This window comes from Zingiber officinale, chromosome 10A (assembly GCF_018446385.1).
Source record: "Zingiber officinale cultivar Zhangliang chromosome 10A, Zo_v1.1, whole genome shotgun sequence".
Taxonomy (NCBI): domain Eukaryota; kingdom Viridiplantae; phylum Streptophyta; class Magnoliopsida; order Zingiberales; family Zingiberaceae; genus Zingiber; species Zingiber officinale.
The window spans coordinates 34,495,684-34,507,348 of NC_056004.1; the positions used below are offsets into that span (position 1 = coordinate 34,495,684).

General features: G+C 36.2%; 1 protein-coding gene across 1 annotated transcript; it reads right to left on the bottom strand.

Moving 5' to 3' along the window:
• Nucleotides 1-3,920: 3,920 nt before the first annotated feature.
• Nucleotides 3,921-5,805, bottom strand: LOC122028136 (WAT1-related protein At5g07050-like). Its single transcript, XM_042587153.1, has 6 exons — nt 5,507-5,805; nt 5,343-5,405; nt 5,140-5,256; nt 4,619-5,024; nt 4,384-4,535; nt 3,921-4,308 (listed from the first exon to the last, which is right to left on the bottom strand). The coding sequence occupies exons 1-6, from the start codon at nt 5,698-5,700 to the stop codon at nt 4,056-4,058; spliced, it is 1,185 nt and encodes a 394-aa protein (XP_042443087.1). The 5' UTR covers nt 5,701-5,805; the 3' UTR covers nt 3,921-4,055.
• Between the last annotated feature and the right edge of the window lie 5,860 nt (nt 5,806-11,665).

Sequence of the window (11,665 nt, forward strand, 5' to 3'; positions counted from 1 at the left end):
TTTTTTCCAGTATTAAAAATCTAAAGCTGCAGATATAAAGTGAGAATCACAGACGTATAGGTGTTTGTTTTGTTCGTCCAATATTTTTCTCGTGAGACCATTAATAATTGAGACTTTGGAGACCATGAACTACTATTACAATGCCAAAGGTGTATAGGTTCGCAAAGGATTTGCAACCCTTTAATTACTTGGAACTTCACATGGTCAACATCCAACTCTTTTTCTTTAAAAAAAAAACAAAAAGAAAAAGGAAACAAGGAAAAACTAAGCACAGTTACTGTAAGCTTAAAGAACGAAAACTATAGAGACGGCCATCGTGAACTCTCTTCCAAACTTTTGAGTTCGGTCTTGATTTGGAGGATAGCGATGAGAAAAGATGTAATTCGTTGCATGCTTTGGTTTGCCAAATTTCCTCTACTTCTTCTTCAGATGGTCTTCTATTATTTCAAAAAAGAGGAAGAGTTAAAGGTGTTTGAAGGAGTTGGGGTTTTGTTAGTTAAGTAAAAAGTGGTATAGTTTATCCCGAGCTTTTTTAGTGTTGTCGGCCCACGAAAAGATATAAGCAAATAAATTACAGAAGATATTTTTATGTTAACATAGGAAGATCATGTATTGTCCCCAGGGCGTAGTACAGCTGGGGGCGCATGGTTTCGTGGCCGAAAGGTCCAGGGTTCGATCATCGGGGTGTCATTGCTTAGGGTTAACGTCCCGGCTATGCGCTTTCAACTGTGTACCTACATTTACCTCCCTTCATATCCATGGGACCGGCTCTAGGGAACCACTGATGTGACGATTTCATATTTTTTTTATAAAAAGATCATGTATCCAATAAAATATTTTACATTAAAATTAACTCTAAGATCTATTATTCATACACATACTAATTTGACGATTTTTTTTTAATAATCTTAATGTGCATTTGTCTATTTGAAAAAATAATTTGATGCTTGATAAAGACAAAAATTAATAAATAATATAAATAATTAAATTATTGATAATTTTTAAGATAAATGGAAAAAAACAAAGAGTAATTAACATAAGATAATTAATAATAAATAAGAAATAATTATAATCCTCTTAAGAGTAATATATTTTCTTTATTTAAAATATTTATTTCTATATTTATTAACCAGCCGAGTTTATAAGGGAAAACTAAAGTCATATATTTGAGACCATCTTGAAATTAATATAATTTTCAATTTAACAAGTTATTCTCACGTGTGAGAATATATTTTTTTTTATTTCATCAACTTTGTACACTTCTATAATATTAGATTTTTCATATTATTTTATATGAAGATTAATCTTTTGTTAAAATATATTTTTATAATATCTAAGAGTGTCAAAATGAATTCAACCTATCAATCCAATCCAAGTCGATTAAAAGAAATCAGGTTTAAATTATCGATTTTCATATTCAGGTCAGGTTATATTAGGATTTTTTGGATTGATTTGTTTTAGATTCGGATTCGGATTGACCTAAATTTAAAATTTAGAGATTTTTTAGAATTAAATTAAATTTTATTTTAAAAATTAAGATGTTTTATGTATACTAGTGATCGTGCGCGTCGCGTGTGTAATATACCCTTTATAATGAAATTATATTAATTAAAACATTTTAACATTAAAATACTAAAGTAGAATCATTAAGGTATAGTGAAAAAAAATTAATTTAATTTAATATTATATTTATCTTAGTAAAAAAAATAAAAAAATATATAATTTTTAATATTGTTGGCCTAAAATATTTATAGAAGTTTCTTTGATCATAGTGTTGTCAATTCTAAGATGTGGGACTAAAAAGAATTATATTTTTTATATAAAACAACCAGAAAAACCAGAAAAAATTAATGATGAGAAAAATTCATAATAATATGCCGTAGCTGAGTCTCGAACTCTAGATCACTGATTGTTTCGCTTGTGGAATTATTAATAAACCTTGGAATTATTTTTAGTGTGAATAGAAAAAAGGATATTAACGTAAATTCATTTTATGTTTCACCTTAATAAATGGGGGAGATTTTTAATAAAATAGTAAGATAAATAATAAAATATCATATAATAATGATGAAATATTGAGATAATAATAAAAAAATATATAGGGAAATAATAAATAAATAAAAGTTTTTTTTAGGTTGAGCGGGTAATTTGGATTATCCAGGTTTGAATTGAAGTTCAAGAGTGAGTTTGGATTCGGATTAAATTCAGATTAAAATTTTCTTAATAACATATCTTTAATCCGACCCAATCCACCCAACCCAAACCCTTCCAATATCAATATTTGTCTACTATTTAAGAATGAACTACTGTTTTGCTCGAGTTTTTTAAGATACAAGTTCTCCAAACATGGACAAGAAAAAGGAAGGAAAAAAAAGCAAATGCTTAGCTTGAAGAGATGGCTTTGCATCCAATTTACTCTGCTTATGTCACCTAAGTGACCTTTGCTTGGTCATCTGCACGATAGAAAGCCTAACACCTTCTTTTCAAGCTTTGCCAAGAACCCTATTGCTCATCCAGCAAGCAGAGCAACAAACAAAACCAAATCTTCCACTACAATGAAAATAACTCCACCATGGAGCCTTGCGTACGTTGAGATCTCATTCCACAGCAGCATTAATTTAGTCATATAAACAACAACAATTTAAGACTCTCAAGTCATCACAATGCTATATTTTATGTCATGCATAGCAGAGAACAAGTTAAAGACATGTTCTATATGCCATCATCATCACTGAAGTCGCATCAAGATAATATTCCCCATGAAAATGACTGCATGATTAGACATTGTTGTCTTCAGATCATTCGCCCAGTGAAAAGATTAAATATGAACTCGACTAAAAACAGAGATACGCTGGGAATTGCCGTTGCTGCTGCTATCAATAATGGATTCGTTCTTTACATAGTGACATCCAAATACACACCCATGAACTTGCTCGGCTAGTGGGTGAAAGAATGCCCATTGCTATTGAACATACTGAATTGGCATTTTCAAAATAGCAATGTTCTTATCCATTTGGTGAGGATGACGTGAATCCAACTGTGAATATTTAATGCTGTAAATCCATATTAGTTAAAGAGCTTTTGCATTAGTGTGGATCCAATATTTCTTTCCACAAAGTCTATTTATAAGTTCCCTCTACAACAGAAGAGGATTCTATGCTAAAGATATCAATCGATTCCATGTTAAGAATTTGAAATTCTAGAACGTGAATTCTGCATGATCTTTGCGTCACAAGTTGCCCACAAACACACCTCACTGGAAAAGGTGTCTTCCTGTGCTGAAGCCGATCTATCATTTGGTTTGTTAATTAGATATCACTTTCTTTATCCACTTCTAAATAGTAATTAGTATATATAATTCCACCATCACCGATTCTTTCCCAGCTACTTGATAAGAGGCATCTTGCTTAACCTTGTATTTATCCACTTTGTAATCTTCCTTTGCCAGTTATTCTTCCTGAAAGGTATATCTTAATTATGGAAGGCAATGTGTTAACCCATGTATTAAAATGTCGAGTCATGAGTTATCAAGAAAGGGAATAACTTTAATTAAAAGGATTGCATGTATTAACTAATTGAGTGTTGTACCCCTGCTTTTAGTAGGAAATTATAGTGTTGTGAAGGAGCACAAGATTATTTGATGGGCTAATTGAGCTCAATTAAATCAAGTTTAAAATGAACTTAAGCCGTCAAACTTACTTGATTTCTTTTTTATAAGTTTGAGTTTGGTTCTTAGAGATGTTATTAAACTCTCAATTCAAACTTATTTGATTATTTTAATTTTTTTAAAAATATTTTTAATCTTATTTAGTTCGTCATTGAGCTTCATACTAGAAGTTTGTTTGTTATAAGGACTTTTGTGTCTGTCTACAAATTTGCTAAGAACTTTGATCAGTTCATGTAAGCAACACTTAATGAGATTATATATAAGCTCCTCATTGCCATTCCTTCCAAACTTACAAATCATAGTCTCAACTAGATCATCATCACAAGAAGGACAAGACACGGAAAATAAAGGCAAAAAGCAAGGAAAAATCCAAATAAAATCCTACTTATTATGGCTCCTCCTTGGCCAGCACCGATTTATCTTGTACTGGGAAGACGTTCACTGCCACCACAGCCTTGTCAATGGAGGAGACCGCCATGTTGTTGGCTTTAGCCTTCTCCAGCTCAACTGCATCCAGTTCTATCATCTCCTTCACCGCTACCGATATGTCCAAAGCCTCCATCTTCTTCTCCTTGTTCTCCTTGTGCTTGCCCCAGAGAACAGAGTAGAGTCCCAACACGATGAGCACTGCACCCACAACTCTGCAAAAGGGTAGAAGTAATTCAGTCCAAAATTCTTGTTCGATCGAAACTAGATCAGGAGTGGCAATATCTTACCCTCCCAAATAGATCTTCTCGGCGAGGATGAAGGACCCCATGATTGCCACGACGATCATCATCAGTGGACTGAAAGCAGAGGCAAACACTGGTCCTCTTTCCTGTATCACCAGGCCCTGAACGTAGTAGGCAATGCTAGACGTCACAATCCCCTGCATATTGAAATCCAAATCCAAAACTCATCAGCATCGATCTCACAAGCTAGCTAATCAATAAAAGAGGATGAGAGACGGACAGCGTAGGCAGCAGCGAGGAGGTTCATGTCGAAGCCTATTTTCCAAACAGAGGGCTTGTGCTCCATGATCGAGGTCACAGCAATCGCCTGCAGAGTGCCGACGCCGCATATCCATGTGGTGAGCGAGAGGGGCGCGTCGTACTTCTTGATGGTCGCCGCCTGAAGGACGAAGAGCGAGGCCCACGCTAGAGTGGCGAGGATGAGGCAGATACAGCCTTTGAACCAGTCCTTGTCGGTCGAATCTGCGGCCGCCGCACCGGAGTGGGCCGGGCCCGAGTGCTTGCTCCAGGCCATCTCCATGAGAGGCCCCTTGTACAGAGTCATCAGCATGGCACCGGCTACCGTCACCAGAGTTCCCACCACCTTGGCTTGGCATCTCACCTTCTTCAGATGCACCTTCTCCATCCTTTTGATGAATCAATTGCGACCACCACCACCAACATCAGTTAGCTAGCAGATACATACAAATTGAACATGTACGATCACTGTGTCGTAATATTCTCTCTTGTCGAATCACAAACCTGCATATGACGGCTAACACAAAGGTCATCGCAGGGAGCATGTTGCTCATGGCGCAGGAGAAGGTTGGCGAGGTGAACTTTAGTCCAGCGTAGTAGAAGTTTTGATCGATAACCGGCCTGAAAATTTAGCACACACATGCAGAATATTATATAATGTTAAAAGCCTTGCAACATGCATTAACTAACTCCTTCAAGACACGCACCCGAGGAGCCCTAGTACAAATATCTGCAGGAAGATTGGGAAAGTGATCTTGGGTCGAACTTTCCTGTGAATCGTAATTAACATCGTCATGCATGGATGATATTAATGCATGGTCAATTAATTAGAACGTGAAGTGAAGAGTAATTAAGCGGAATGAGTACGTACCTCTCGAGGACGAGGGCGAAGGGGGCGATGGACAAGGTGGCGAAGGCATGGCGGTAGACGACGAGGACGTAGTGGCTCATGCCGTGGTTGAGGGAGACCTTGGTGATGATGTTCATCCCGGCGTAGCCGAACTGGAGGGAGATCATCGCCACATAGGGCTTGCACCTTTGGAATAGCTTGGTGTAGCTCTCCATCTTGGTTGTTCGAGCTTGGGAGGGAGGTCAGGAGTGTGAAGAGGAGAGGAGATGAGATGCAATTTGGTGCACTGCTCTGCTCAGTCTCCTGGGCAAGGGACTGGCCATTTGGGCGCGTATTTATAAAATCACCGAGGCACCGTGACGGAAGCGTCTTTATGCGAGCGCGGGAGGTGTGAGTCAGTTGCATCCGACGGGGAAGCATTAGGTGGGGCCCAGTGGCATTTGCCAGTGGTGTGATGAGGCTGCCAATTATTTAGAATCTTTCTTCTCATTCGAGATATGTATACATGTACATATATAACAGGTTATATGCTTCCCGATTGTTCATCCATGATTAGGTTGTCGGGACGTCCGAAGGCTCTATTAAAATGGTGGTAAAAAAATAAATATATTTGATACACGTATGAGAGATATTTACTTTAATTAGGTTGAGATTTGAATTTTAAATTTTATGATAACAATATCTCATATATTAATCGTCTCAATCGAAAGCTATCTAGAAATGGACAAACAACATAGACGAGTAGCAACCCGCTTACCATCCATATATTTTTTCACCCCAGATTAAAGATGAATTTTTAACAATATTTAGAACATCCACATCATATACTCTAAATATATATTTTATCTTAAATTTTATATTTTATCTAAAAAAATTCCTTGTATTCTCTACTAATTTCTTAAATTTAGATTCTATGAACAAGTAACTCCCTAAATTTAGGGAATGAAAATACTACCATAAACATTAAATGAATAATAAAAAAATATAAAAGAGAGAGAAATAATAATAATAAATAAAGATATGATAAATTATAGAGTAGTTGATATAGCATGCATTGAAAAAAGATTATCTAAATTTAATAAAGTTAATGATTTACTTTAAATTTTAAAGATATTGATAGAAAAATTGATATGGATGTTCATATATACATATTCTTCAGTATTTATGCTGATAGGTAATTTAAAGTTAAATAATTTTATAGGAACAACAATATAAATTTATAAGTATTTATTATTTTAAAATTTTAATTTAGATAGATAAAATAAATAAATTACGCAAGACGGTCAAATAAAGTCAACTCAATCAAATCAAACAATTAGAGGGGTCCAATCAAGTCAATCAAATCCGTGGAATTAGATAAACATATCAAATCAAGTAGTTGACTAAAATTAAACTGCAGATTGGCCAAGTCCAGCAAGGGAAATAGACAGAGTATCAAACTTAACAGGTTGATCAAACTTAATAGACTAGTGAAATTGTTCGAGTAGACCAATTAAATCGATTGGACCAAAAGTGAACCAGTCAAATAAATTCTAAGCGAATAATGTTGACCGGCTGAACCAATTGGATCTCGGAGATCATTCAAATTAATTGTAATGGTCACATCGTTATACATCGTTAATCTATGTGAATTAATCAAGTCATTTACGTCGTCTGAGCGTGTTGGACTAGTCGAGTTGACTTGAAAGGTTAAATCCTAAACCCTAGACCTACGTGGGCTGGGTATACGGTCGAGCTAGTCAAGTAGGCTAGTCTTAGGGTAAAAAAGACAAGGAGTATAGAATTACTTGATTTGAGCATGCCAATTGTATTAGTTGGTAAAAAGGTGAAGTCGCTTGCCTCCAGCGACTTCCTCAGCTAATCTTAAGAGGAGATAAATCATGATGATTAATAAGATAAATGGTTGGTGGGATAAGTTATATAGGGTGCAGGGAGTTACACCCTGCCAACCCCAGAGTTCGACCCCTCAACCTCAAGTAGCAAATTTTCATTCATTTATCATCTCATCTATGTTTGTGGGGATTAGTTAGTTGTACCACTCAATATGATATCATCATATTAGTGGTCCTCTCACGATTGCTAGTTGTATCATTCAAAAAAATAGATTCGTTATCTTAACGGCCCCCATAGTATCGACCTTATCGATATAGAGGGAGAATATAGGGACACAAACGTTAGATGCATGATAGGATAAATCTCAAATTAGTAGTTTATGAGAATTAACCTCTGACTATTACGTCAGAAATGTCATGCGTCCATTATTTGGGCTACATCTAAAAACTTAGTTGTATCACTCAAGCTATTGTCTATGATGACCGACCCCAAACTTGATGACAAAGATTAGGAGGTTTGCCTATCAATATTCATGCACTCAATCTCTATCATTGTGTTTTGATGTCTTCTAGATAAACAATGGAAGGTGGAATGAAATTCCTCCCATCGGTTTTTTATACACGCATATACTATCCCTCTGGGTGGTACGGTGATTGAGATATGAAATATTGCTATATTACATAATAAGGTCGAAATTTAACACGTCCGAGCATACCTTCTCCCATGTCTTGGCTACTGCACTAATGACTAGTAGTCATCCTTGATTTAACTCCTCTGTATTGGTCTAGTAACGAATTGACACTGAGACGTACGAATCACCTTTTGTCACATTTATACATACACATACTCATTCTAAACAAGTCCTAAGGCCCTGCCGATGCATCCACCATTTGCTTTAGATTCACTAGCCAAATTGGTGATCGTGACTACGAATTCGCTATATCGATCGAATGCAGCCATGGCATCCTTACAGTGTCAATTCCGGGGAAGACATGTGTAAGACACAAAAGGAACAGCCACAGATGCCCATGTAGTGCATGGTCTGCTTCAGATGCTTTCGTTGTTGTCCCCCACCCCCTCTCTGTTTCGGAAACATGAATGATAAGTTAACAGAATTTGACATCTAGAGCAGCAGCCTAACGATCATGCAACGTGAAGGAGAAGCCTCGTTGTGTATCGATTCCTACAATCTCAGTATCCAAGTCAATGCATGCACTTAGGTTTTCTATATATCAACTCGAATTACTTCTACAGGTAACAACTCCACCACTGAATCAATTAATGTTGTTTTGTTTATTTAGTTGCGAGGTATCAGGACACTAGGGAAGGCGAGTAGGCAAGGAATATATGTTTTTCCAGCGTCATGGCTGGCCGACATTCCGAAGGCATATATGCAGCCTCCAATAGCTTGCTTTTTAGGTTACATTGATTCAATCAGCAGACAACTTCCCAAAGTTTGGAGCACTCCCACCCAGACCTGGATCTCACAGGGTTCCGATTCGAATAAATTAAACAAGGCGAATTAATGACTTCTTTTTAAAAGGTTCGAAAAGGAGGATGACTCGTGATACTTGTGTCAGTGTTCAGGTCCACTGAGTGCATGATCTTCACGCTAGACAACAAATCTTGTAAACAAAGATTTACTACTATTTATGGGTGAACATAAGTCCGCCTGAAGCTTTGAGGATCAGATTATACATATACTGCTATGGCGATCAACATAAATTACTCCAAGTTCATCTTAAACTACTCCAAATTCATTTCAAATTGTTCTCACTTCTTAAGAACTGAATGAACTTCTACTTTATTATAAAACACTAAGTTCATCCCGAAGAAATATTAATAGAATGAAAAAGAAAGACCTATAAGCACTCCTAAACGATCTAAAAAGTAGAATGAATTATCCTAACTTTTGTTTCTTGAAGATCAACTATATGTCACATGGTATTCGTTAATTCATGACTTATTAAGAAGCATCACAAGTCTAAGAATAATGATGACGATGACGTTCGAGAAAGAGCCATGGAATGGATGCACAGGGTGTTGAAGATGCGTCACAAACAAAGCAAAAGGAGATGGGACATTGAATTGAAGCAAGTGTTTGGACCAGTGGGCCACAAGTGAAAACACTAAATCAGCTTTCAAACACTAGCTAAATGAAAAACAGAATAAAGTTAATTTGATTCTTCCTACATTAATGGTCAAAACACTAAAGATAAAAGTATTTAATTTGTGTCCATTTACCATGTTCTTAGGTTTTCTTTTCAATGGATAGAGTAATTATGATCAATCTTTTAGCTTAAACTCTCTTATTCTTAGATCAATAGTACTGTTGATAGTTAATAATTCTCCATCCTCAAGAGAATCCAATATAGAAAATAATTCATATATAGTTTAAGAACATGGAGATACGTCATTGCCTATATATATAACATCATGCATCATGCAATGTCGTTGCTCACTTCTATATATCCTTGAAAATCCTCAGATTTAGTTCATGCTTGCAATAATCAGAACCTGCGTGCTTGATTATCATACTCTCGACCATCTTGTTGACACCTTAACTCATTCCACTTGAATCAAATCAAAGTCGATTAAAGTGAGAAAGTGCCCTACTTTCATCAGCTTCGCTAGCTGTCGATACGATATCTAGCTGCCTACTCACTCTAGCAGACATCCATTTGCACCACTGCATGCATGCTTTCTGTCTTGGCCCAGCGACTGTTGGTGGTGCCTTTCGTTTCATGCTAAAGAATGTCTGTCTTGCACTTCCATGGACGACCTTAAAGCTAAAGATTCAGCTTGTCTTGTCAAAGATTCATCTACGGCTTGGATCTTTTACTTAGCTTTTTTTTTGCCTTTTTTCATCTTGCTTCGGAGAAAAAAGCAAGAGAAGCTTTTTAATTACTTCAAGATCGATTGCCCTCTATTATTTTAAACAACATGCATTGTAATGACAGTACAATGATTATGCCATTACCAGCTTTAACAAGGAAAAAAAAATCATAAGCTTTTCAGAAATGCATATTTAATTTAATTTTATCAAAAAGCTTCACCCACATTGCCTAGTCTACCATGCATTGTTTCCCCAACAATTGCATGCAGCTACAAATTAATTAGGCTAGTTAGTGCTTAATTGTTAAACAAAAGAAGTTGAAAATCATCAATTTTTGAATGGTCTAAAGAAGAAGCATGCAAATTGATTATTCAAAGTAGAAGACTACTAGTTTATGTTCCTAATCATTTGATGGAAATAGAACACTTGAATCATTCACATGCACATACTGCTTCGTAAAGAAGGAAAGAATATCTGCTTTCTCTTCGTCGGGCAGTAGCACTAAGTTCTAAGATGCAAACATAGCGATAAGATTAACAAACATTGCTGTCATCAACCTGCAATATTAATGCAACTTTGAAACTTGATCAAGAAATTGGGGACTAAACAAACAAGGATCAACAGCAAGGATCACGCAACAAATGAAATGGCCACATAAAATAATGATATTCCCCATGACATCCCATATCAGTTGCTTAATGCATCGCAGTAGTATCTGATTCTATTATTTGGTGGATATTTCTGGCTTCTTCATGCCACAAAATCTTTGCATTCCAAGCAAGTGTTGTTCCAAATTCCATGTAGTTGCAAACTTACGAAGCTTCTAAGCAGTAGAGTATCAGAAAGATTATTCCAGCCATCTTCAATTGGACAGGCCTTAACAGTGATAGGTATCGAAGGTGTGCTTTGATTACAGATCTCGCTGATGGAGGCTGATTAAGATGGGCATATGTTCCCTCTTGTAGTCTGATTTCTTATTCAGTGGACGTCTACACCAAGAACATGCATGATCATGATTTTTCTTTCTGTGAAATGCATTTGGCGAGAAAAGTTGTGAATTCAGGCCCAACCCAACAGGCCTGGATCCCAATAATTTATTCAGATATATAGCTCTCGTGCCTCTTGGTATCTTTGCAAACCTTCTCTTCAATCCATGCAACAATATCTAAGAAGTTTGCTTCGTCTGGTTAAGTAGATGAGTCTTCTACAGCAGACTAAAAGCACTGCACTCAGTCTGCACTTCCACTTTGCAGAGCCAAAAGAAGCAAAGCCAGTGAACTAACTTCGCCCTGACACAACAAGACCAAGAGTGATCGGATAATGTGAAACTATCAAGCTCCACTTTGAAATCCAAACAGTGGTGAGGTCGTTAGTGAATCAAACGTTCATTGATAAAAATTTATTTATGTTTATTTAATATATAAAGATCAATTAAATTAATAAATTTAAATAACTTATTAAAAACAAACTTAAACACAGTCATGTAGCCACATGGATACCAGAGGTGCGAC

Bases quoted from the DNA above. Each gene is read 5' to 3' on its own strand.
- LOC122028136 (XM_042587153.1), bottom strand. From the start codon at position 5,700: ATGGAGAGCTACACCAAGCTATTCCAAAGGTGCAAGCCCTATGTGGCG. The intron at 5,406-5,506 runs GTACGTACTCAT...TACGATTCACAG, and splicing joins TTCGCCCTCGTCCTCGAGAG to GAAAGTTCGACCCAAGATCA. The intron at 5,257-5,342 runs GTGCGTGTCTTG...CTAAATTTTCAG, and splicing joins TTTGTACTAGGGCTCCTCGG to GCCGGTTATCGATCAAAACT.